The sequence below is a fragment of the Thunnus thynnus genome, chromosome 6, assembly GCF_963924715.1.
Source record: "Thunnus thynnus chromosome 6, fThuThy2.1, whole genome shotgun sequence".
NCBI classification, from domain to species: Eukaryota; Metazoa; Chordata; class Actinopteri; order Scombriformes; family Scombridae; genus Thunnus; species Thunnus thynnus.
In genome coordinates, this window is record NC_089522.1 from 2416266 (window position 1) to 2444100 (window position 27835).

Genomic DNA, 27835 nt, shown 5'->3' on the forward strand with positions numbered 1-27835 from the left:
CCTTTGACCTGGTTGTTGCATTCCAGAGAGGCTTGTCCTGCAGCAGCACCACAGCCAGCCCGGGTCTCACTGCTTTCATGCTACAGCGAGACCATGTCGAGCTAGTTTAGGCATAATAGCGACTGTTATCAGAGACTAGCAGACACCGTAGCATCGTCCCGAGCTAAAAGGAACACCTTGTTTTGGGTCTACACAGTTAACCTATAACGTAGTTAGCCATTTTGCTCAGCAGCTAAACCGCCACCGAGGTTGCTTTGCAGACACACAGCAGGCTCGCCGCAGACACCAGCGCAGAGGAAATGAAGGACAAACAAAAGAGAAAGAAGGAGCGGACCTGGGCGGAGGCGGCTCGCATGGTAAACAGCCAGTTTTGAGCATTTAACTCGCTGCATGTGATTTCTGTGTGGATTGGTGTGAAGTGATGGCTACAGATGTGTTGTTGTGTTGGGATATTCTCCTCACGACCACCGCCGGGGCTCTGCTGTGATACCAGCCAGCTAGTAACAGCAGCGCAAACCTTGCCGGCAGGCGGGTTATATTGGGTTTAAATGTTATCGAGAAGGCACATTTTACGCTTGCTTCATGTCTTTCTGGCTGCTGACATAGAGAGCCATGCAACGCGACATGCTAACCCTGGCTAGCACGCTAACATCCACCTCTCCGGTTTTGAGGTCTTTGTTTGCTAGGCAGCAAGCTAGCTAGCCTCACGCCAATTACCATCTGAGCAACCCGAGTAATTTAAAAGATAAACCAGCACTACGACAAGTTAATGCTCTTCATGAGAGCAAAATGGTTAGTTAAATGTAACATTGCTGTAATGGCCAACTTCGTGTAAGAGTAACAAACTGAGCGTAATGCACGCTCTCGTTACCAAAGCTAAAAGCTAACTACTAACACAGCTGTCTTGAACATCCACATCGGCACCGAGTGGTGCAGGAAAATAAATAAATCCTGTCATAGGTTGTTTAATCATCCTGCCTCTGTGGAATATTCATGAGAGTCATTATCAATAGATATGAAATACTATTAGTCACATGAAACATTTGTAAGCTAAGCTAGGTGGGAATGATTTCCATAGGAAATCAACTTATTTAATTAAAAGGCAAACTGACAACAGCGGTTAGCCAAATGTCGGACAAATAAGTAAGTTCAAGATTGTGTAAAATTGTAGTCAGGTGTGTTTTTTCCACAGGGTTTAGTGTTTTTCCTCAGTATGAGGGCAATGGGTTCACTAGCTGCTTCTGTTGGACAGATACACCCTTGTTTTCTCTATAGCTTCATATAGCTGCTATATCATAAACAAGTGCAGAGCCAAAGTGAAATTAGAATGTCCAGATTTTCACCGAGAAGAACAGAAAACCACATTCACAGTCTCTTAGTAGGGTACAGTTTCATAAATTTCTAAAGATGACTGTGTTGCATAATACGTTGTGCTATTCACTCATTTTGTTAAAACAGAAGATCAATTAAAGGAATGGTTGGGACTTTTTGAAAGCATATCCATATTCTATACTCACTGAATATGAAATACATTGGAAGGATTCAGTTTCACAGTTCTTGTTTATGTTCCTCATTGTGCTGCAGCTCACCATATATAAACTTAACACAAAAAGTAAGGAAATTTGTGTTTGGTTTCTTTGTTGTAACAATGCTTCTTGGCAATAAATCTTATACCGTTGGAAAGCCTGTTTATTTCCCTTTTTAAATGGTGCCATATTTGTAAGGAACATGCATTTGGGATGAGCAGCAGAGCTGAGTATGTGGGTTGCGCCCATGAAAAATTTGCCAGATCGTCTCTGCCAATGCCAAACAGCTTATACTGCCATTGACTCTTGTTTGGTGTTTGGTGGATTGGATGATTGAAGTTTGAAGAAACAAGACATATTGGCAATTTAAGAATTTATTCATTTAACAAACAGGAGCCTTAGTAGCATGTGGAAGAACGATACACAGCCACAACAGCCTGGCACCTCCTCCTCACGCTGGTCACCAGCCTGGTCACACACTGCTGTGGGACGGCATCCCATTCTTCAATCATTATTTGTCGCAAGTCAGCCAATGTGGTTGTGTTGGTTACTCTGGCACGAACAGCATGCCCAAGCTGATCCCACAAGTGTTCAATGGGGTTGAGGTCAGGACTGCTGGCAGGCCATTCCATCCTCTCCACTCCCTAATTCTGGAGGTAGTTTCTGATAAACCCTGCTCTGTGGGGTTGAGCGTTGTCATCTTGGAGGATAGAGTTCAATCCCAGACTGTGGAGATATGGGATTGCCACTGGTTGCAGAATCTTATCTCGATATCTCTCTGCATTGAGATTGCCTCCAATGATTACAAGCCTTGTTTTTCTAGTGAGGGAGATGCCGCCCCACACCATCACACTGCCTCCACCAAAAGATGTTACTCTATCGGTACAGCAATCAGCATAGCGCTCTCCGCGTCTTCTCCACACTTTGACCCTACGATCCAACTGCCATAGGCAGAATCTGGACTCATCGCTGAACAAAATGTTCCTCCACATGTTCAGGTTCCAGTGCATGTGTTGCTGACACCAGCGCAAACGGGCCTGACAGTGAGGGGCAGTCATGGCAGGCCTCCTGGCAGCCCTATGAGACCAGAGATTGGCTGCGTGCAGTCTTTTCCAGATTGTCTGAGCAGAGAGCCGTCGGCCATATTGTCCTGCAAACCTTGACTGCAAATCTATAGAAGACAGCCTACAGTACCTAAGTGCTGACAGGGTGAGGAAACGGTCTTCTTGGGGTGTCATCTTCTTGGGACGCTCACTTCGCAGCCTGTCTTTGACATCACCCGTTATATGGAACTTTGCCTTTACTTTGGAGATGGCACTAGGGCTCACTCCAAATAATGCCACAACTTGGTTTTGCGGAACATCAGCTTGAAGTTGCCCTATCGCACGGGCCCCATCCAGATCAGTCAAACGTGGCATGCCGATTCTTGGAGTAGACACCTACTGACCACTGTAGCAAGTGCTGCCAGTCAGGCACCTGATTGGCAGCACCTGGGGGTACCAGAAGCTCAAAACAAGAGTCAGTAGCAACAGCAAAACAAGCTGTTTGGCATTGGCAGAGAAGATTTGGCAAATTTTTCATGGGTGCAACCCACATACTCAGCTCTGCTGCTCATCCCACAAATGCATGTTCCTTACGAATATGGCACCATTTAAAAAGGGAAATAAACAGGCTTTCCAGCGGTATAAGATTTATTGCCAAGAAGCATTGTTACAACAACGAAATAATCTACCAAACACAAATTTCCTTACTTTTTGTGCTAAGTTTAGTTAAGTATATTTAACAACTTCACAATCTGGAACAATATAAAAACATCCACATGTCAGGGTTTTTCTCGAGGCATAAGCAAGCAAGCAAGCAAAGTTTATTTATATAGCATCTTTCACAAACACCAGCTACAGAGTGCTTTACAGTCAAAGAAATAAAATAAAATAAAATAAAATAAGCAAGTCTCAAGTATATAATTACAGTGTATGTTCAATACATCTAACAACTTCCACTTTTATTTATTGCAAAATAGCCTTGCATCCCTTTCAGACATGAAACAACATAAACAATAAAGGAGATTCTTCTCATATCTTTGTTTGGGGTGCAGGGAAAAAAAGGGGACCAGCACTTCCTCCTTTAATTTTCAATTCATGACTTGAATAACAAGCCAAGCACTTTACGTACAGCATGTGAGCAAATAGTAGATAATGAGGGTCCTGACTTGATTTGTCATTTTGTGCTTTGTGCACCGTCTGGCTTTATTAAACAGAGGCCAGAATTCTCTAATAAATGATAAAATCTATTATGGGATTAACTTAAGAAGTGGGGCGAGCATTTACAAATGTCATTAATTAAGGCTTCAACATCAAAATAAGATTTAAATCCAGACACCAAATAAAGCAAGCATCATGGCTCTGTCTGTAGTGAACCTGTCATGTCTGAATAAAGCCATAAAGAACATTTGTGTAACAGGCACCTATGTCTGAATGTCAAAAAGCCGTTAGTTTAACAGATCGACAAAACTAGCAATATTTCTTGTGTGAAAGGGGCTAGTAGTGACCCTAACACTCACTCATAGACTAACACAAAGGAATGAGCCAGGGGTTGACATGAGAAGGTTTGTTTTTGAATATTGGACTTAACTGATGGTGAAATTGTTTTTAAAAAAAATGTTTCCATGGAGGAAAACCATCAGCATAGTTTGGACTGAGGCCGAAACAGAGAGAATAAGACGCATTTTTAATTTTTGATGTTTTAATGCGGATGTGCCCAGAGCAGATAAGTGAATTTTTATTGAAAAAGTTTCATCAGCAGTAGAATTTGGCAAAGATGTATGCAAATATACATGTATGGTAGGAGTGCAACGGATCACAAAACTCACGGTTCGGATCGTATCACGATTATGAGTCACAGATCGGATCATTTTTCGGGTCAGCAAAAAAAAAAAAAGGAGACAAAAAAAACTTTGCTTTCCATATATTTTGTAAAACACGTGCATCAAGGAACTTTTGCCCATGATCTTAAATGAAAAGAACATTCAAGATGTCCAATGTTAAAATAAAATCTTAAAACATATATAAAATATTCAAAGCTCAATTGTTAAATTAAATTGCAATATGAAGCATGATACCTTCCTCTTATAAACATGGAAGGGGCACTGGCCAGGCCAATATTATGGAATATTTTAGTTTATCACAGATATATCTTTATCTGCGTATGTGTTGCCCAATCAGTATCAGGGAACTTTGGATTAAAAGGCAATATGTTGACATCAGTGCTGGCTGAAAAAGATTTCTTGCGGCTTGCATGGAATAGATTGAAACAAAGGAGGAAGGATAAATACAAAAAGACAAAATAGTTATTGATGACATTTATTGTAACTATTGAAAATTCACTTAATATTCATAATACCGGCTACGTACAGTATAGTCCAGATTTTAAACAAAGTCCTATAGGCTTTATATTAACTTTAACAATTTGTGTTGTTTATAGTTGTTATTGGTGCTAATTAAATTTTCAGCCGTTTGCTAATTTAAAACATGCTCATAATTTCTGTTGGTGTGAAGTTTTTGAAGATTATTTTGCGACTGTAAAATGTCCTGCTCCTTACTTACAGTGTCTTGGTCACAACTATATAGTAAGAAAATGTATTGGATCCATATCAAATTGTTTTTGTGTGCACCTGTAAAAAAAAAAAGAATGTTTTTATCAGATTCTTTTAAACCTTTGAATGAGTTGAGCTCTAAGTAGAATGGGAAATCTCCGCAGGTTCCTCATTCCTGAAACATGAAATTTACAAATTAAGCTCTGATACTAACACTGCCAAGGTTTTTCCTGCCTGTCTAACTCAAAGGTGGGCAGCCTTTGTATTACTGGCCACTGCCTTTGTTGAAAAATTCCAGCATGTGATCTTGACGGAACGATAAAGGTGGAACTCATTTATTCAGTGCAGCACCCGGACATCGCACAGCGCACACACGCTAGAGTTATCTTGTACTTCATCTTCAAAATTGTTATCCGCCAGTTCTGTTTCATATTGTATTTCAGTGGGATAAGAACACCAGTGAATGGTTTGGCAAAATAGTGCCCTCTTTTCTATTCATTCAGTCAAGATTCGGTTTTGAATTGAGAATCGATATTGAATCAAATCGGCACCCGAGTATCATGATAGTATTGAGTCAGGAGATAAGCAATATCATCCCAGGCCTACGAAATCAACTCTGTCATCTTGGTATAACATTTAAATCTCTATGGACACCACACCGCGCACATTCTCCATCTTTTGCCACCTTTGTCTCAAAAAGATCCAGAGAAAACCCTGCACTGCTTCTCTCTACCCCTCTCTCTCCCAAACGCTGCTGTTTTGTAGGCCTCCAGTTGATGCTATTTATTCCCATTTTGTCTGTTGTATTTTTGGCAGTGATTCGCTTCTTTAAAATAGCTCTTAGATGATTTTTGAGGTAGTTGATTATGTAACTTCATTAGGAGATGCGTAGTTGGCGCTTGTTCTTGAGTGGGGATTGACCTTAATTTGTCTTGTATTCAGGCTTTTTTTCTTAACTAGTGCAGAAGTGTTTGTCAGTTTGTGTGGTAAAAACAATGTGGTTGTTTTCCAGGTTTTGGAGAACTTCTCTGATGCTCCTATGACTCCCAAACAAATCCTCCATGTCATCCAGACCAAGGGGCTGAAAGAAATGCGGTCAGACACACACACACACACACACACACACACACACACACACACACACACTCTCACACACACACACACACACACACACACACACACACACTCACACACATAAAAGAAAATCACATTATTCCAGTGTTGCAATTGAATATCTTATGTACATATCTTGTATTTTTAGCAAACAGTGAACTGATCACACAGCATACACATCAACTAAATATGTCTATCAGTGTGGTTATGACTGATTTCTTTTTTCTTTTTTTTCTTTTCCTCCTACATGGACCATGTGACCTGCTGCTGTCCTAAACAGGAGGTAGGTTGGAATTGTGTCAAAGGAAATGAAATGACTGAGCCATTGCAAAGTGACTGGGCATAAAACAGGGGCTTCACAATTTAATAACAAGGTTCTAAAATTAGGAATGGCTGCCACCTTTTTAAAAGTAACAAAAGATTCCCTAGAATTAATTAGAAGAAAATTGATTCTTTGTACTGTGCTCATCCTATGACGCTGTAATAAAATCTCAAAGAAATTTGATTTTAAAAAAAATATTCTGAAAAGCAGATTGAAAATCTTTGCAATGTCTGTAAAAAGTTTGAAATTCTAGGTTGTAGATAACAGGAGATTTGAGGACTTTAGAGTAACACGGAGGTTTCTTTGTGCTGATTGTTCAGTGTTGTGTTTTACATAACCAAATTATACTTTGAAAACTTTAGTCTTCATTAGGAGTAGGAGATATGGTCACGGTAAATGTAGTTTGACATCATAATATCAATATACATTGTATATAGTAAAGTTTATGCAACATCTATTAAGAATTTTTTTATAGATAAAATAAGTATCTAACAAATGCTTCCACTGCAGTGTGTCCCCTAAGTTGATTGGTTTGGCCTGGCGGGGGGTGATTAGCAGCCACGCATTTCTCCGTTCTCTATTTCTCTGTTAAGCGTCTGCAGGTTAGGTTGATCCATTAGGGATGCACGATATTATCGGCACATCATCAGTATCAGCTGATAAAAGCTCTAAAATTAAATATCAGCATCGGCCATTTCTGCCAATTATGAGAGGCTGATTTGTTGCCATCCCCTCCGCTGCCTGATTGTGCTTCCCTCCATGGACTGTTTCACCCTGATGGTCCCGGTGCTTCCTCCGCAGGCTCCACTTCACTCAGCTGCCCATCAGACCAGCTGCTTCTTCCCACTTTAACCTGAATAACAAACCGGGGCTCAGTGCTCTGTTTGGATCCACATGCAGAACCGGGGCTAACGTTAGCTGGGAGGCTAGCTGGCTGTGCTTCCCTCCTCCCCCATGCTGCGGCTAACGCTCCACTAGCCTTTCAGCTAACGTTAGCCCCGGCTCTCCATATGGATCCAACCAGAGCACCCAGCCCCGGTTTGTTATTCAGACTAAAGTGGGAAGAGGCAGCGAGTCTGACGGGCAGCTTGCGTGAAGTGGAGCCTGCGGAGGAAGCACCGGGACCGTCAGTTTGAAACAGTCCGTCGAGGAGCTGCTAAGTTCGGCTGCACAGATAGGAAACACCTCGGCTGACAGGATGTACCACTCTGTTTGGAAAAAAAATCTTTTTGGTTTATAATGGCAGTTAACTAGCGTATTGGGTGCTTTACCGCCACCTTCTGTTCTGGAGTAACCCTAACCCCCCTTCACTTTTCCAGCAGTTGGGAAAAACAGACGTGACTTTTCTTGGTCTTGACAAGCTGCAGCATTTATTAACTGACACACTGCTGCCTGTACTGTACATTTACTGTCAGATTGATAACTTACTGCTAACCTTTTCCTTTGCTCCGCTCGCATTCACCGTCACTTTTCCGACACCCGCTCTCCTGCTTAACCACTGCTTACGCACCGCCCTATTCCTTAAAAGGAGTTACACTACCTGCAGTCACCCAGGCAACAACACAGACGTTGACTCGCATATCGAAACAGCACTGCTCAGAGGCTCCCAAACGCTATTAATTTGAGTCTGAATTGACATTTGGTGTTAATTTAAGCATTAAAAAAATATTTTTTGGCCTGGCGGGGGTTCTCGTTCAGGCCTGTACTATTATAGGGGAAACACTGCACTGGATTAGCAAAAAATACTTCATCACACTGATGCAAAAATCTAATAAAAATCCAATATTGAAGTATTAAAGAACAGTCACGGCAAAATATAACAAATTGCTAAATATGTATTATTAGTGTGTTATATCACATGAAGTGTTTTGTCTTTGTATATGCTATATTAGTATATATTAGTATTAGTATATGCTATACTAGTCTAAGTTACTGTCTGTCATGTTGTTGATATATTAAAAAAAACACACTAGCACAGTATAAATTGTGTAGAAAATCTTTGATAGTTGGCATATTTATATTGTGTCATGGTGTGCAGTATATCACTCTATTGCCCAACCCTTACCCTCATGAGATGGACTGCTATGGCAAGCTTTTTGTATTGTACATTGATGTTAAATTCAGCACCAGGTAGCAATAACATGTCTTTAGAGCTGGTTTTGGCTTCAGTCTGACTCTGTGTGTGTGTGTGTGTGTGTGTGTGTGTGTGTGTGTGTGTGTGTGTGTGTGTGTGTGTGTGTGTGTGTGTGTGTGCGCAGTGGCACAGCTCCTTTGGCCTGCCTGGTCACCATGCTGCACTCTCAGGTGAGAGGAGACAGAGTTAAGAACAGCATCTTCTTCAAGCTGCCTGGACGGATGAGCCTATTTACTCTCAAGGTATTCAAATGATCCTCTTCTGTCTAATAGCTCACTGGCAGGTCATATCAGCTTACGTTAATTCCGTGAGTAACTTTATGACAAGACAAAATTTAACTTGTCTGTTGTCATGTTAAAAATGCTTTCTGCAGCTGGTATCTGGACCACTCCAAAGATTGTTTGTGACGGAAGAAGCTCCACTCTGTTATACCGCTGTACATAGCAAATGGACTTTCTGAAGTTCAAACAACTCCACCAGAGTGAGACATCTACTCTCTAGAGGATCGCATCAGGAGTAGCATTATCCAGTTAAACACAAAATGCGAGGGGTCTCTCAATCAAACAATAACACAAGATGGAGTTTGATGACATTGTTCAGTAGCGTGGGATCATGGGAGTAGTTGTCTTCCTTGTTAAACCACCACTGCGTCTCCTGGTTAGGATTCCTTCAGTGTTTATCAGATCAGCAGATAATTCAGCTCCCGGCTCTCCAAAACAAAGGGACCTGGTGATTAAAACTGGTAAAAACACTGAATAAAGCAGTTTCATGTTAAAAATAACTGTTTCTCCCACTGTTTGACGGACAGAGGATATCTGGAGGGGCTGCAAGCCAAGCTGCCGCTAACGCTTGCTCGACTCGTTTCTCTGATGACTTAAGATCCAGACATTCAGGAGGTTTTTACCAGGAGCCGAATTATCCGCAGAGGTCACCTCCTCTCCAAAAGAAACGGACCTGGTGATTAAAAGTGGTAAAAATACTGAATAAAGCAGTTTGACGTCAAAAATCTCCCACGTTGTTCGGTGGCCACAGGACGTCCAGAGGGGCTGCGAGCCGAGCTGCGGCTAACATTTGCTCAGCTTGTTTCTCTGATAACTTGAGATCCAGACATCCAATGACTAAAATCCTTCATCCAGTTAAAAGATATAGTTAAAAACGACCAAGATCTAAAAAGTGTATTGTAAAAATGTGGCATAAAACAGGATAAAAAGTCAATTTATGACAGCTTCTGGGAGACAACCAACACACTGATGCATGCGCAAAGGGGATATGATGGCATTGACAGGCGACCATATGAAACGGACCGTTAACTTGATTAAAATTACAGATTTCTTTTGATATGAATCTTGTTGGAAACATTTGGGATAATATAAGTACACAACTCAACAAAATATATAACATAGGTTTAGGCGTTTTTAGACATTTTAATGTGGAAAAGTTACATATTAGGCCTTTAAACTTTCAATCTTATATCAATAATGGAATCTTATTAATAAAATATTTTTATACAGTACACACTTAAGTATTTGGATCAAGTAGCTTGTGTCAGATTTGGTAGCTTTAGCTGTTAATGTGTCCATATATGTATATTTAAGTCAATACAAATATCTGATTGGACTTTGCTGATACCCAGTATTAAAGGACTTAGATCAGGGCGAAAAAACTTGATCGGGACATACCTATTATGGACACCAAAGGAAGCCAGTATTGATTGGTAGCTATAATTGCTTTTAAGGATATGTACACTACAGGATCAAACTGACTTGGGGAAAAAAAAAAAGAAAGGTAGAAAATCACATTTTAGTCCTTTTTTATTTTGAAAAATGTAAACATCCAACAATGGCTCATTAGCCATAAATATTACTGAAACAGTTTAGTTGTGCTGCTGTGGAAAAGGAAAACTTTCCTCTTTCCTTCAAGTAGTCAGGACACCTGCTGACAGCTGTTTTTTGATGATTTATGGTTGCTCCGAACTGGTTCTTACGACATCCAACCAAGGTGGAAATCAGATCTGTTTATAAATGTTCCAAACAGCTTCACTCAAAGGCAACCATCACAGAGAGGGGACGGGGACAGAGACACACGATATTGTTTAAATATGGAGATAACAGCACATATTTTAATAATAGCGTTGCACTCGGTCAATGTCACGGGAGGATCGTCCAGCTCAGGTCTCTCATTTGTCATTCTGACAGCAGCGCCACTACATGAGCATGGGTAACTAGGGTAACTCGGCTATGCCAGCCAGTTGTGTACTGCCAAAGCATTCCGGGTGGAACAAGCACTCTAGTTTGACGTCATTTTTTGGGTCACAGAACATACCGAACTGAGGAAAGTCACGTACCGAACCAAACGTCCTGTACCGAACGGTTCAGGACAAATACACGTACCGTTACACCCCTAAGGGGTTCAATCATATAATATGGAATAGTTTATTGTAGCAGTGATTATGATGCATGACCACAAAGTCAACTGATAGGAAAAAACGTTTTGATTTGAATCACACAGAGAATACTGTGACCTGCTAACTCTGTACTGTTCATGTGCCATAGAAAAATGCCCTCCAGTGGACAAAGACAACATCAGAATCAGAAACACCAACAGAGCCAGCCAGCGCCACTGCCCCCCCAGGCTCCAGCAGCAGCACCCTAGCAGCAGGTGGGGCCATGGCCTCGGTTGGCCCCACTGAAGCCACTGAGCAAGAGAGCTGTGACTCCACTGAGACCACTGCTGCTGCCAGCGGAGACAATGATGGTAACACCAGTGACCTCTCATTATCTACACCAGTTCTCCAGAAATTTTAGGTCACCAGTGACCTACTCTTACATGTGAGCTACAAAGACCCACATGGAAAGATTTAAAAAAAAACAAACAAAAAAAAACATTCTCTTTCCACAGAAGAAAAGGTTGGATTAGATCGTTCTTGATAATATACTGGTATGAGGACAGAGTACTCCTGGCAATAGTGCAGGCCTTGTCTTTGTTTGTGTGGATGCTGCTGTTATCTAAATCCCAACAACCGTGCAGTTGTCATCCTGGCAGTGAACCAGCTTACATACATTAGCACAGTATGCTTTCACTGATGTAGATACTGATCATAGTCCCATCTGTTTGATTGTGTCTCCTGCTGATGTTGACTCTAATCTTACCACCTTTTCCTTTATAATTATGCCGATGTATCTTAGCTTTATATCTTGTCATGTGCACACCAGTTGGCAATACAATAGAATTTCCTTTTTTTGACCCCAACTGAGGTTACTACTGTTATTTATATAGTATTGCCTATTTCTATGCTTTTACTTTCCCTTTGGGATTAATAAAGTGTCAGTCAGTCAGACAGACACATTGAATTCTATTCATTTTTCAAAAATGTGAATGCTGACAAGCATTCACACTATTGTTATCCAAATCAAGAAAATGCATTTCCTGCAGAAAATGCATGTGAATGCTGACAGCTGGAATGAATTTCAAAACATTGCTGAAAATGCAGAAATCTGAAATGAATTTTGTTGAAACTGAAAGGTGAAATGCATTGCACTGCACTGCTGAAAATCCTGGAAGCTGAAACGTAAAACTGGCAACATTGGAAGCTGAACTTTATTAGATAAAGAAGCAGAGTTGAAATATATTGCTATAAAAAGCTAAATTAAAATGCTGTCAAGGATGGAAGTTGGAATATAAATAGCCTGAAAAGACTGAAAGAACAAATGCATATAAGTAGTTGGACAGAAAGCAGTTTTTGGGCGTAATAAACCTTTAGAGCTAAGTAGCTAGAAAGAACGCAGGATTTGGGTGGAATGAACCTTTAAACGTAAAGCGTTAGACAGAATGCAGTATTGGGGTGGAATAAACCTTTGAACCTTTAAGGAGTTAGACAGAACTCGGTATTTGGGTGGAATAAACCTTTAAAACAGGTCTAAAAATAGCTTCACAGCACAGCCACAGGTTGCTATGGTGACTGTGCACCCCTCTGAGTGATTGAAAATTGGGGAGACAATCTGTTTCTAGGCCAAAATCAGGCACGAACAACTTCCTATAACTCAAAAATTAAGTCACAGTGAAAAAATGTCTTCAGCATGAGCGACCCGAGACTTCAGTGGCGACACTGATGTAGGATATGTTTCTGTATGATTTAAAATAAAGGAGCTGTGATAATTTATATTTGATCATCATTACCGTTTTTGACAACGAATTTCACACCTCAGATTACATTGGAGTGAATGAGACTGTTGGACAGCACTCTCTGTGCTTTCGGGCAATTTACTCAAAAACCGTGAGTCCTATTCTAATGGAAGTAACATTGGATGAGAGAGGACAAGTTTGTCTACATTTTTTGTATAAATTGTGCTTGTAGAGTGTAAGATGTAGAAGTGAGATCATAATGTTTTGAAGAGATGTCATGAGTGACATCACGCACTTAGTATGAACATTCCGTGCAATACACTCTAATGTAAAATTCTGAGAAGGGCTGAAAATTTCATAAAAGTTGAACTGTGATTGTGTAAAAACCGTACAAGATATCAAAAAGCTGAACACAAGTTTAATAGCTGAAAGTCTTGTGACCCATTTAAAGCTAAAATGAAATCTCTAGCTGAAAGTATGTGGAAGTAGTTGAATGTCAAAGTGGGGTGGGTTGAAGAGGACTTGAACATTCCGTCCATTAATTTCAATGGCAGAATTTTTTTGGAAAAAGCTGAATATTTTAAAAAGTATAAAAGGTATAAAAAAGCTGAATACACACATAAATGTCCTTAAAGAGCTGAACATTTTGATAGTCGAATGGTTGAAATAGCTGAAAGTGATGGAGTTGAAAGGTTGCGAAAAATGTACGAATGAAGAAAAAGAATAATCAAGATTTGGATAACTATTGTTATCTGTGTGTTTTAACTATAAAGACACACAGAAAAGTGACTTTTGTTTTGATACTATATTACTAAATCTAATTAAAAATACTTGTTGTGAAAATAGAATTTAACAATTTCAAAAGCCATCTGATCTCAAATATTTGCGGGGGCACATTCCTCCTTAAGTTGAATGGGCACGATACCTCTGGGTCAGTTTGAAGTAGCATTAGCAGCGTTACTCGCCTTGTGTTGAAGCCTCTTTTGGGTAACTTTCCCCCTGTAACTCATTATTGACACATTAGCAGAGAGGAGAAGTAGCCTCAATCTTTGCTGTGTTTATATCAACAACTTTCATTAACAGTGGTTTAGCTTAATCTGTATTAATCACACCATGTCATCAGCCAAGCTCAGTGTTGCACATCAACTGTGGAAGGAACAGGAGCACGAAGCTCTACTGATCCAAAGCTCCGGTCTAACAGAGAACCACTACTTCTGTGCATGTGGTCATCTCAACAATCCAGGGAATGATTTAACTCAGTATTTCTAGATGAGAAAATGAAAGACCATTCTAGGCTTTATGAATGCTGTGCATGTGTAACTGTGTTTTTCCCTGACCCGCAGCCTCGGTTGATGAGAGCTCGTCCAGTGCGTCCTGCTCCACAGAGCTGCAGGCTCCCAGCAGCCAGCCTCAGACCCGCCTCAGCAGAGCAGCAGGACAACAGGGGCGGACTGACACACAGCAGACCCAACATGCTCAGCACGCCCAGACCAGACTGAGCCGCTCCAGACAGGTCAGCACCATGCTTGGAGTCACTGGGAAATAACACACGTTCATTAGTCAAGGATTTACCAGCAATTATTCAGTGCCGTTCAGTGTACTGTCTCTGTTTTAGAGTTGATTGTGGATTTATCTTAACAAGTTTAAAACAGTCATTTGCCATGTCTCTCAGTCATACCATGTGTTTGGGCTTGATCTATAGAAGAACAGGAAGACTATATACTGACTGTAGAACTGTGACCATCTTACCATTCTGTGTTGCTACAGTCAGGGAGGCAAAGGAAGAAAGCGGTCATGATGCCTCGCGTCGTCCTCACCCCTCTTAAAGTGAATGGAGAGCATGTTCCCTCAGGTAAGAACCACTTGTTTGTCCTTAGAGCAAAAGCATATATAACGAACCAGTAACTAAAGTCAAAATACTGAATCCTGATCAGCCTGACAGGTCAGGCGTTAACATTACCTTAATGTATAAACACAACCGCTAGAGTGAATAAAGAGAAGATGTAAAGCACACTGCCAAGAAAATAAAAATGGGTTTATTTGAATCCATTTACCAACTACTAAGGCAAGACATCCAGTAGAGATAACACGGGCCAGGATAATGTCACTGTGTGAGTCTGTGTGTGTGTGTGGTCTTTGGTGCTATAAATCTGGAGATAGCTTTAGCATTTGGCTGAATGTCTGAGTTAAAGGAGTGCTTTTTACTGCGGCAGGGCCCATGAAGAGAAGCCGAGGAGGGGTGGATGTGGACTTTGAAACACCAGGCTCCATCCTGGTCAACACCAACATCAGGGCTCTCATTAACGTGAGGACCTTCTCAGCCTTCCCTGCGCACTCCCAGCAGCAGCTGCTGCAGCTGCTGCCAGAGGTGGACCGCCAGGTACATTGTTTTTCTGTCATCATATTACATACACTGATATAACTATCACACTCAGTCATAGAAATCAAAAAATAATAAAACCCCTTAGACCATTGCTCTGCCTCTTTTTCAACTGCAAATTCTCTCAAAATCATGATTTTTTAAAAAAAAAATAAAAAATCTGTTTATTTATTTATCATGTTGTATTAAAACAGCAATTTACACAGTCATCATTAGTTAGATATTTACAGAATGATCCATCTTTTCAGCATTTCAGTGTAATTTATAGAATGCAAAAAAGCTTGAAAAGAGCTTGTATTCCCCTGCTTCCCCTGCTTTCCGCTGAATCACAAGTCAGCTGGTTGATCTGATCCAAAATGGAAGTTGGATTTTTTAGAACCACCACCGGTATCCCCCTCTCTGCCATGTCCTACTTTGCCTCCTCTGCCAAGCTGTAAATCACTGAGCCGTCCTTATAAAACACTCTCAGTCTGGCCAGGAATGGAATCTGGAATCTTATATTATTTAGTGCAGCTTTCGCTTCTGCATTCTCCTTCCACTTCCTCAGCAACTCTCGTGTATAGTCGTGGTCCAAGTGTGCCCTTTTTCCTTGGAAATCGAATCCTTTTTTTCTGCCAAGCTTTTTTAAGCACATTGTTTTTCATTCTGTAGCTTGAAAACTTGACCACAATTGATCCTGGCGGGGCTTCAGTCGGCGGTTTCAGAGCAGTCGCCTGGTGCGTGCTCTTGATATTTAGCGCTGTAGAAGAAGGGAGCTCCAAACCTTTCATTAGCAGCTTTTCCACAAAGGCAATCATTGATGTCATGCTTTCTTCAGCTTTCTTTTTCCCCAAGTCAGTCAGTTTAGCCTCTGTTTGCACCTGAAGCTTTACCAGCTCCGACAAAACATCCTCCGATGACTGTATTCAAGCCTCATATATACATAATAAATAATAAATAGATAAATAAAAACCCCATTGCTATAGTATGTATATGGTAGTACTCTTAAGTGGGAAGTTCCAGAGTGTCTCAGAGTATAGCACTGGTGTGCATGCATGTTTGTGCTCCTTGAGAAAGAAAGTCTAAATGTGTAAATAAATAGTAAATTAGTATAAAATAGGGAGGGGGAGAGGGAAGGTGAGACAAAATATTTAGTGGGTGGAGAAAAAATGGTAAATGGATGGGCTGTACTTGTATGGCGCCTTTCTAGTCTTCCAACCACTCAAAGTGCTTTTTACACTACAAGTCACATTCACCCATTCACACACATTCATACGCTGATGGCAGGGGCTACCATGCAAGGTCCCAACCTGCCCATCAGAGGGAATCTAATCATTCACACACTAATGGCACAGGAGCAATTTGAGGTTCAGTATCTTGCCCAAGGACACTTTGACATGTGGCCTAGAGGAGCTGGGAATTGAACTTCCGATCATCGGATTAGTGGACAACTCACTCTAAAGTAAGAATACATAAATAAATAAACGTTGGGGTCTAATTGTGGATGAGTTAGGGCTGTAGTCTGCTGGTCGATTAGTTGATCAATGCTCTCGTCCAACTAAATTCTCATTGGTCAAATAATCTCCATGTTACTTTCATAAGGAGAAAAGTCCTACATCAGCAGCTTTCCAGGATTAATCCATTATTTCCTGCGGCGGGAGGGACAGACTAACAAATTACCTTTTAAAGTTTACTGAACATACTGAATGTTTACTGAATCAGTGTTTCACCTATAATTATCACAACGTTTGGGAGTCTCTGAGCAGCGCTGTTCCGGTACGTGAGGCAACTTCTGTGTCGTTGCCTGGGAAACTATTGGTACCTTAACACCGTTTAGGAGTACGGCATTGCGTAGTGTGTTTGCGTAGCGAGTGGGAAAGAGTGAGTGGCAAAGAAATGACGGTGGATGCGAGCGGAGCAGAGGAAAAGGTTAGTAGTAAGTTGTCAGTCTGGCAGTAAATGTACAGTACAGACTACAGTGTGTCAGTTAATAAATGCCAGTTAAAAAAGTCACGTCTGTTGTTTCCCCAAGTGCTGGAAAAGTGAAGGAGGTTAGCTCCAAAGTTAGCAACAATGGGTTAGCCTAACCTGAAGACAATAAACAGAGAAATAGAAAACAGAGAAATGTGTGGCTGCTGAGTTCACTGTGCACTCTGTCCCATTACATCCATCCCCCCGCGACTACGATTTTCAGATTTTCATTGACTGACTACAGCCCTAGTATGAGTACACCTGGAAGAAGAAAAAAAAAAAAGCAACCCATGTCCCTTCAAAAGCTAAACAGGTAACTAGAGTAGCTTGGGAACATAGGGGAACTTAGGGGTATAACTTTCCTCATATTAATTTACTTAAAGTCTGATCTAAATGTGGATACATATTCTGTCCAAGATTTCCAGAAGCTCTCAAACTTCTCTTGTTCAAGTCTTAAAGCAAATGTTAGTTTTCCCATCCAGTCCTCAACCATAGGAGTTTCTGTTCTTAACCGTTTTCTTGTGAGAGCTTTTTTGCTTGTTGTTATCAAAATGGTCGTTTTCAGTACCTTTTCCATAATAGTCTTAATTTTTTCCCAATATTGCAGGAATGGTAGACAACACAAGAACACATGACATTGGTTTGCTTTGTCTTCCCCACAGGCTCTCCAACATGAAGTGTCTGTTTAAAAAAAAAAAAAAAAAAACTCTTGTGCTAGCATTTTGAAGAATGGGCTGAAGTACTTTTCCATTTTTGTTCATTTAATCTTTCCCACTTTCCCTCTTGTAATGCAAAAATTTTCCTTCCTTTTTCAACTTTTCCTTTATATATGTTGTTTCTTCTCCCCTTAAGTCTTGTAGCCCATTGTATAACTTCAAAATATCGATTTATATCTCATTAGGAAGACCTTTTAAAAGCCCTGATTTATCTTGTTTAAGTCTCCCTTTTTTAATGTTCTCCCGATGTAATGTCTAAGTTGTAAGAACCTATAGAAATCTTCATTCGTTAATCCATTTCAATCCAGATTTTTTAGTTCCTGGAAGTTCCTCAGCGTTCCTCTTGTATAGAGGTCACTGTATTTTATGAGTCCATTTTCAGCCCATTTTTTAAATATAGCAACTGTTTTGTTGGTTATAAAATCTGAGTCATAGGCTATCCATTTTATCAGATGGTAAGGTTCTTTGGTCTGGTTTTTATCACATTAAAACTAAATTTTGAGTGATATCTTTATCCATGGGTTAGCCTCTCTAACATATGTGCACAGTGCCCTGTCGCCTCTTATAGCTTGCAGTGGTATGTCACTTGATATCTGACATTCTATCTCTTTCCACTTTGCTTTGTAAGACGGGTTACATATATACAGTGCTGCTTGAAAGTTTGTGAACTCTTTAGAATTTGCTCTATTTCTGGATAAATATGACCTAAAACATGATTAGATTTCCACTCAAGTCCTAAAACTAGATAAAGAGACATCAGTTAAACAAATGAGACAAAAACCTTACACTTTTTCATTTATTTATTGCGGAAAATGATCCAATGTTACATATTTGTGCGTGGCAAAAGTAGGTGAACCTCTAGGATTAGCAATTCATTTGAAGGTGAAATTAGAGTCTGGTGTTTCAATCAATGGGATGACAATCGATTGTGAGTCTGGGAGGCCCTACAAAGAAATCTGTTTGGCGATGAGTAAACACCACATTCCAGGATAAGAACCATATCCCATCTGTGAAACATGGTGGTGGTAGTATCATGGTTTGGGCTGCTTTGCTGCCTCTGAACCAGGGCAGCTTACAATCATTGAAGGAGCTATGAGTTCTGAGTTGTACCAGCACATTCTATAGGAAAATGCCAAGGTATCCGCCTGTGAACTCAAACTCAGCAGAAAGTGGGTCATGCTGCAAGACAACAGCCCTTGACACAAGTCATTCTACCAAAGAATGGTTAGAACAGAAGAAAGATAATGGTTTGGAGTCCTGACCTTAATCCTATAGAAATACTGTGGAAGGACCTGAAGCAGGCAGTTTATGCAAAGAAGCCCACCAGCATCCTTGAGTTGAGATTGCTCTGTAAGGATGATTGGGCTAAAATTCCTCCAAACTGATGTGCAGAGCTGCTAAACAGTTACTGGAAACACTTGTTTGAAGTTATTGCTGCAAAAGGGGGTCACACCAATTACTGAAAGCAAGGGTTTACATACTTTTGCCTCATACAAATATGTAAGATTGGATAATTTTCCTCAATAAATAAATGAAAAAGTTGATTTTTTTTTTTTTTGGGTCTCATTTGTTTAATTGGGTTCACTTTATCTAGTTTTAGGACGTGTAAATATCTGATCACATTTTAGGTCATTTATGCAGAAATACAGAAAATTCTAAAGGGTTCACAAACTTTCAAACAGCACTGTAGATTAGTGTTCTTATTTGGGCTGCTTGGTTGTAATTTTTAATGTTTGGGAAGGAGAGCCCTTCTTTTTCTTTAGATAACTGCAGTCTTAAACCTGATCCTAGGCCTCTTTCCCTGTCAAATAAATCTCAAAATCATTTGTCCAATTCTAGGAATTTTTCATTTGGGAGTTTGGCTGGAATGGTTTGAAACAAATATAAATGTCTTGGTAATATGTTCATTTTTATTGTTTCTACTCTCTGTACTAATCTAGGAAGGGCAACAGATTCCATCTTGTCAAACTAGATTTAATCGTGGAGATCAAAGGTTCATAGTTTATTGCTATAATTTTGTCAAGGTTTTTGGGAATGTCCACTCCCAAGTACCTCATTGCCTCATATTCCCAGTTTATTTTAAATGTGTCTCTAACATATTGAATTGGGATGTAGTTGAATGTGAGTACCTGGGATTTGTGGGCATTTAGTCTGTATACTGATAATGAGCCATATTCTGTTAACTGTGGTCAATTCTGGGAAGGAGGTATTCAGGTGCTCCAGGTATATTAAAATGTCATCCCCAAATAGAGCTATTTTTCGATCTTCTTGAGCCATCTTAATTCCATTTATTCCCTTGTTCTGTCTCGTTCACTGGCTCAAAGGCTCTATAAAAACCACAAGAGAGTAGATAAGAGAGAGATAAGAGTGGGGACATGGGGCAGCCCTGTCAGCATCCCCGTTCTAACTCAAAAGTGCCTGACAATCCCCCATTCATCCTTATCTTAGCTGTTGGTTTACTCTATAATGCCTGTATTGTCTTAACAAATTTTTCATGAAAATGTAATCTGGATAATACTTTCTACAGAAAAGACCAGTCTGCAAAGTCAAAAGCCTTTTCTGTGTCTAACCCTAGTATAACAGCTTCCTCATTGTTCTTTTTTATATGACTGATTACATGCAGTGTACGTCTGATATTGTCCTGGGTTTGCCTTTGTCTTATGAAGCCTTTCTGGTCCAAATTGATAATCTGTGGTAGAATTGTTTCAAGTCTTCTTGCTAAAATTGAGGTGAGAATTTTATAATCCTAATTGAGTACACTGACTGGCCTATAATTGGAGCAGTCCAGCCTATCATTCCCTTCCTTTGGTATTACTGCTATCACCGCCTCCTGCTAAGACGGAGGGATTTCGGTTATTTTGGAGTACCCAATTGAATGTTCTCGATAGCAATGAAGATAGTGACTCTTTTTTCGTTTTGTACCATTCAGCAGTATAACAATCAGTTCCTGGGGATTTATTAGTTTTGAGTCTTATATATATATATATTGCCTTCTCCAGTTCCTCAGCTGATACGTCAGCCAATAGAGTTGTGTTCTGTTCATCAGAAATTTCAGGAAGGTTAAGAGAATCAAGGAGAGAGTCAGTCAATTGGGCTCCCTTATGGTATTTCCAGGGGTATCGAGTTTTATAGTATTTTTGAAAGCAGCTGTGAATTTTCTGAATTTTCTGTTTCATTTCTTCAATCTTTAATTCTGTATATTACTCTCTCCATTTGTTGCTTCTTTAATTTATAAGCCAGGAGTTTAGCTGATTTATTACCTATTTTGTAGTATTTTTGTTTCAGAAGTGTCAGTTTTTTCTGAATATCTAAAGTGTATATCTCATTTATTTGATCTTTTATTACCGTGATCTGTTGGTTAGTGCTTACTTTGGTTCTGTCTTTATTTTTTCTTTCTAGATTTTCCAATTCCAGTTCTAATTTGTTTAATTTCTCTTGTCTAACTTTTTTTGAAGTGACATTTTTGCAGTAATTTTCCCCCTCAACACTGCTTTGCAGGCGTCCCACAGCATTAGGGGGAATAGTTTATTTGAGTTTAGTCTCCATGAGAATGATTTTGTCCAACTACTAGTATCCAGTTCCATATAGACAGGGCTATGATCAGATAAATCCCTCAATCTACTTTTACAGGACCTTATTCTGTTGATGTCATTGTTATACATAAAGAAATAATCAATACTTGAGTAGGATGTATGTGGTGCAGAGTAAAAAGTATAGTCTTTAGCCGTGGTGATCAGCTCTCTCCACCAAGGGCCTGATGTGCTCTTTCAACCCTTAGATCAGCTCTATCAGGAATTCCCAAGTTCTCTTTTACTAAGTTTTCCACAAACGCTGTCATCATTGGGGAATTATCCTCCGATCCTTCTACTATACCGTGGATTCTAATGTTGTCCCTTCTTGACCTCTTGATCTGTAGTTTCAACAGTTCCATCATAGCTTCTTCCATTCCCTGTACTCTTTCTTCTGCTTCTGAAATTTGATTTTCGGTTTTGTCTATTGTTTATCTATACTTTTTGTTTTCTTTATGTCATCTTTCATTTCCTTGAGAGCGTCATAGTATCAATGCCTTGTGAACCTCATATAGCACTTGATAAAGCTTTAACTGAAGGTGTTTTTTTTAAGCAAGGATCGGGGAGCTCTGAAGTTAAGCTGCTACCATCATGGCCACTTGTCAGGAAGTCCCAGCTAAATGGGTTTTAATTGTGTTGTGGTCTCGCTATCAGCTATCAGAAATGTCACCAGTTGCTGTTAATCAAAAGAGAAAAAGGCTCAAATATGGATCACTGCTTTATCTGGACATGTGACTGACAGTCATAATATTCTGTGTTGACAGAATGCCAGCATGCAATATGTAAATTTGTTGTGCAAGAATGTTTACAAGAGTTACATGTGCATTGTTTTTAAATTTCCAAGACATAAAAAAAAGAATATTTGTGTGTGGCATAAATTTCAGCAGAATTGTATACAAATAAAGTGAGCAACTTAGGACAGGTTACTGTATGCAAGCTCAGTTGTAGAAATTCTGTTAAGCTCAGCTCAAATTCACAGACAGTGAAATACAAGCCTTGTTTTGTCATTTTTGGTGTGGTTGGATTATTTTGATGTGTGTGTGAGGCATAGGCCTCGCTATTCCTCAGGTATTCATTATTCATTTCATTCATTTGCTGCTATTTGCACACTACAGTATATCCTCTCTCCATGCAGATTGGACCTGACGGTATGGCCAGACTGAGTAGTTCTGCCCTCAACAATGAGTTCTTCACCCATGCCTCCCAGAGCTGGAAAGAAAGGCTGGCTGAGGGTAAATGATTCCTCAATCATCGACAAGAGACTTCTGCCAGGCTTAAAAAGTCACATCAGATGAGACCTGATGGTAATGCATTGAGTACGGTGGGAAAGGAACTAGTGATAACAGCAGCAAAAAGTAGCGAGAAGGTTGTGATGAAGAAGGTGAGGAAATCATAAATACCAACAGTGAAATCTTTGCTGAAAGGCAAGAATGTGCTCTAGCATTCTTCAAGTAGTGTGAATGAAACCAAGGTCATAGAAATGCACAACTTATACTACATCTGCATGATCTTGGTGAATCAGTCCATTCAGAGACCTGATTCAGACAATGTCCTACCTTTTGCAATTCTGATGGTAGCATTGTCTTAGAACCTAACTACAACTGAACACCCACTGCTTATTTTGACAAGTGAAGAACAGCTAAGTCAGGTTTATAAAAAAATTTTTTTTTTTACTGGTATACAGTTCCAAAAAGTTCAGTTGCGGAGCTGCTCTTTTAAACATTCACATGTGTTTGACCTGTTTAGGTGAGTTCACCCATGAGATGCAGGTGCGTTTCCGGCAGGAAATGGAGAAAGAGAAAAAAGTAGAGGCCTGGAAGGAGAAGTTTTTTGAAGAGTACCACGGGCAAAAGTAAGCACCAACTCATTTCATCCAAGTCTGACTTGATTATTTATACAACAGCCACTTCAGGATTTTTTGTCATATTGAGGTGATTCAGATTATTTAGAATAGTTAGAATATTGTTAACATCTATTAGTTGACCAAACATTAGTGACAGCAAATATCAAAACCATTATTCAGAAAAACTTGTAAATAGCCATTTTTGACTGCATGCCATTTATTTCCATCTGCCCTGCGGTCCTGCATGTAGTGTCAGACAACTTTAACATCACCTACATCAGTTATGGCCACTGTGTGAATAAGATGAATGTCAGTGTTTCCACAATGTGCTAAAATGTAGTTTGTGTACCTGTAGGTCTGGCCTGACACGAGAGGAGTCCCTAAAGCTAACCATGAGTGAAGCCAGTGAAGTTGCAGCCAGTGTGCTGGACAGTGATGTGGCTGTGGTGGCAACTGGTGCTCCCAAGAGACGCAGCGTGGGTCGGCGGAGGAGAGACGGCAGGATGAGGAGACGCACCCGGGCTGACCTGCGTCGCAGGGCCCGTCGGACCCTCTGCAAGGCCACCCCCTCAGCCCTGCAGTCTGCAGAAACAGCTGAGGCCAGTGCTTCTCTGAACACCTCAGCAGTTTCTATTGGCTCTCCCATTTCTGACAACACAGTGATTCAAGGTGAGGTGGTGTTGCAGACAGAGTGTGGCGTGGAGCTCCCAGCGGAGAGTGCCTCCATTGAGCCAAAGTCCTCCCCCACTCCAGAACCAGTCACATTGCCAGACCCCACACCTACTCCCACTCCCAGCTCCAGCCCCAGCCCAACCTCCACCAGCGCCAACGAAGAGCCCGAAGTTACGGCCCGCCTGCTCCCGGAAGAGGCTGCACCTGTACTGGCTTCCACCTCGTCCCCTTCATCCTCCTCCTCCTCTTCTTCGTCTGCCTCCTCACCTGCCTCCTCACCTTCTGATGGACAGGGAGCTTTTGCCGCAGGCCTAGACTCCTCGTCATCCTCCTCAGCGTCCTCCAGTGCTGCAGTAGCTGTCGATCCCCTGGATGACACCGCCTCCGTGGTCACCTCCATCACAGGGGGTACCGCCACCAGCAGCCGTGAGAGCAGCCCCTCGGCCAGCCCAGCCACCACTCCTGTACCCAGCGCCCAGCTCAAGGAGCAGAAGAGAAGGCCAGATGAGACTCAGGCCTTCTCCAGCTTCCCCGAAAAGAGGCCACGGCTCGACAACCGTCAGTCCTTTCGTACCACAATTGACAGTGTCCGTTCGGAGAAGCCGCAGCCGACAACCGAAGAGCCCAAGGTGCCACCAATTCGGGTAAGAGTTTCCAGCCTAAACCTAAAGGGTTTGAGGCTCCTTTTTCTGTTCACAAAACTAATGTGCCTGTTCCCTAAATTAGTTGTTTCCATGTAAAGTTTGACTAACTGTTCTTGTGTCTCTGCCCCAGATTCAACTGTCCAGAATCAAACCTCCCTGGGTCAAAGGGCACCCTACCTACCAGATCTGCCCCCGGATCGTGCCCCCCGGTGAGGGCTCGCGGCGGTCGGGGACGGGGGGTGCGCGCACCTTGGCAGACATCAAAGCCCGCGCCCAGCAAGCCAGGGCCCAGCGCGAGGCCGCTGCTGCTGTTGCAGCCTCTGGCGACGGGGCAGGGCCGACCGGGGTCGGGCTGCGGCCTACTGCTGGGCTACCGGATAGCAGCAATGGACGACGAGCGCGAGAGCATCCAGGACCTATCGAGCCCGGAGGAGGAGGAGGAAGAAGGGGAAGTGGTGGGATGGAGGAGCAGGGATCGTCTTCAGGCGCTAATTCGTCTGGAACACAACTACAGCTTCTCAATGTAGAGGTCACACGCCAGCCATCCCCTTCCTTGTCCACTACCTCAACCTCCATGTCATTGGAGCCCCCACAGACCCCAAGCCCTCCTCGAAAGGAGGCAGGTAGGGGGGCAGAGGCTGGAGAGGAAATAGAAGCAAAATCAGCCAGTGCTCAGAACTCCTGCAATGGGCTCACAGACAAGGAAGCCGACTTACCCTCTCCAGAGCCTGACACTATATCTGAGTCTATAACCACTCAGCCAGCTAGGCGAAGCCAGGTGACTAAGTCTGCTGCTGCCCCCTCAGAGAGGGTTGACCAGGGATGTGAAAAACCCTCACTGGCCACAACCTCCATCCCAGATTCCCTTCCCAGGTTCGGGGCTCAGGGTGTGGATGTTATTCAGTCACTGGCCAGCTCCTGTCAGCCCAAAGAGAAAGAACAAGGGAAGGAGGCTGGACTGGGTGGTGTTATCCAGCATGGTTCCCACCGTGTTGACCTCCAGGAGGCACTCTCTTACTCAGCTACAGTGAGACAGCAAACAGACGTGTCCTCACCTCAACATGTGGACTCCTCGGTTGGAGAGAAAGATGATGAGGCTGGGACACATAGTGACTCCACAGAAACAGCTTCAGACTGTGAGAATGAAAGCCAGGAGGATCAGCAACAGCAGCCTGACCAGGACTGGTGCCCCCAACTGAGCACCCAGAGAAACGGCCAGCTGGTCATCTGCAGCCCTCCACCCCAAAACCAGCAGCCAGTCATCCAGGCCCATGTGTCCAGCCGCCATGGTCAGACCGTCATTCAGCCTTGCTTCCCAAACGGCCTGCCTCACCCTCAACACAGCTGCCCCCATTACCAGGACCACCAGTCTCTCTCCACAGCCCATGTACAGGCACTCAGGGACACCAATGTTGTGGTCAAAATGGAACCTGGAGATGATTGCAGAGCCTCCAGACAGAGCTCTGCTGAAGAGGATTGTCATGGAGGTTTAAAGCCTTCTGTCACTTCCCCAACAACTGCTGCTGCCTCCAAGAGACTGACCACCACAGCCAGACCAGTGTCCAGTGTGGAGGCCAACAACCCTTTGGTCACCCAGCTACTACAGGGCAGCCTGCCCCTGGAGAAAGTTCTACCCTCACACTCTGCCAACAGGCTGGAAATCAGCCGATTGTCAGGACCCCAAATCAGACCAGCAGTGGCAAGGACCCCAGGGCCTCGCAACAGACCTGAGGTCTCAGCCCAGTCTCTTAGCCCAGAACTGACTGCCACTTCTCAGAGCCACAGCAAGTCTCCAATAGGCTGCCCAGTCTCCTGTCTGATGGAGGCCCCAGACGCATCACAGTACCAGTCCCAGCAGCCTCCCGGGGCTGTCCCAGTCATCACCTCTCTGCCACCCTCCTCATCTTCCTCCAGTACTTCCTCCTCCAGAAGTAAATCAGACCTTAGCTCTCAGACCGCTGTGGAATCTGCAGTTATCAAAGAGTCTCCTGGTCCTCAGCCCTCACAGGGGGCCACTCCAGACAGGCCCCAGCCAGTGTACAGGACCATGCCTAATGGCCCCTCTCCTTCCCATGCAGACCCCTGTCCCACAGAAGTGATGCCTACTATTAAGATAAACTGGCGGCCCCCTAAGTCTCAGCTCCCCCACGCTCACCAACAACAGCCATCTCCTGCTCCCAGTGTAAAGAATGAAGTCAGTGCAAGGCCCTCTTGCCAAGCTCTTGCCAAATCCTCCCCAACTGTACCACTGAGTGTTAATAAAAGGGAGCCTGGGAGCTCTGCGGACAACTACCTGAGTGGAGGAGCCATGGAGGGACTCCTCAACATGGAGATGACTTTTGCCAGGATGGCAAAGAAAGAGCACAGCAAAGCTCCATACTCCTCTGGCTCCCCCTCGCCCTCATCCTCTGCCTCCTCCCTTCCCTTCCAGCTGTATGGGAAGCTCCCCAAGCAGGGTGTGGGAGGAGTAAGCTACACAGCTAATGTGTCAGTGATGGACAACGGCGGTTTCTCCCGGAGCGTGGCAGACAGCGTGCTCCAGCTGCGCCCCCGCTTGGCGTCTGGCCAGACCACCCTCAGCATCCAGGCCTTTACTGACAGTACAGCCGAGGAGGTGGCGCTCAAGTGCTCGTGTCGTCTCAAAGCCATGATCATGTGCCAAGGCTGTGGTGCCTTCTGCCATGACGATTGCATTGGGCCCTCCAAACTCTGTGTGTCATGTCTTGTGGTCAGATAGTATGTGGAAGTCCCTGTGCACTGTAGAACTGCTATCTGTACAGTATCAGCAGCAGGACTGGCGGGGCTCCAGCATGTACAGAAGCCTGATTAGGGTAGAGCACACAGGAGGAGGCTGTCGGGCAAGATTTGCCTTGTATTATATAATTGGTCTGTATTTTTTGTTGTTGCAAATTTTCAGATTTTTTTTAGTTGTACTGATATTATTATTATTATTATTATTATTGTTGTTATTGTTATTATTATTATTATTGTTATTATTGTTGTTGTTATAATTATTGTGAAATTGGGGCATGATTGATTGTAAATTGTGCCTTTTTTGTTTTCTTTCCTCAAAAACATTTACCTCATCTCATCTTGCTCCACCTGTCATCATTTGGTGGCCATCATTGTTTTGGCCCCTCGTTTGCTCAGCAAACAGGGACTTATTGTTGTCTTTGCGCAAAGAAGTATTTTTTTAACCATTAAATTGAGTAAATTACATTGTTTCACTGGTCTGTGTTTTGAATCATTTCA

The 27835-nt window shown here is 42.3% G+C and overlaps 1 protein-coding gene across 2 annotated transcripts; it reads left to right on the forward strand.

Annotated features, from left to right (window-relative positions):
- Positions 1–27802, forward strand: asxl1 (ASXL transcriptional regulator 1). 2 transcript variants are annotated; one of them, XM_067591255.1, is made up of 11 exons: positions 3–356; positions 6131–6214; positions 8810–8929; positions 11240–11441; positions 14153–14322; positions 14577–14661; positions 15023–15189; positions 22560–22656; positions 23171–23276; positions 23623–24583; positions 24714–27802. In XM_067591255.1, the coding sequence occupies exons 1-11, from the start codon at positions 300–302 to the stop codon at positions 27318–27320; spliced, it is 4656 nt and encodes a 1551-aa protein (XP_067447356.1). In that variant the 5' UTR covers positions 3–299; the 3' UTR covers positions 27321–27802. The 2 variants fall into 2 exon arrangements, 1 of the variants encoding a protein (XP_067447356.1); XR_010928593.1 differs by lacking the exons at positions 23623–24583; positions 24714–27802 and having other exon boundaries at positions 1–356; positions 22560–22728; positions 23171–23214.
- Positions 27803–27835: the final 33 nt, after the last annotated feature.

Bases quoted from the DNA above. Each gene is read 5' to 3' on its own strand.
- asxl1 (XM_067591255.1), top strand. From the start codon at position 300: ATGAAGGACAAACAAAAGAGAAAGAAGGAGCGGACCTGGGCGGAGGCG. The intron at 15,190-22,559 runs GTACATTGTTTT...CTCTCCATGCAG, and splicing joins TGCCAGAGGTGGACCGCCAG to ATTGGACCTGACGGTATGGC. The intron at 22,657-23,170 runs GTAAATGATTCC...TGACCTGTTTAG, and splicing joins GAAAGAAAGGCTGGCTGAGG to GTGAGTTCACCCATGAGATG.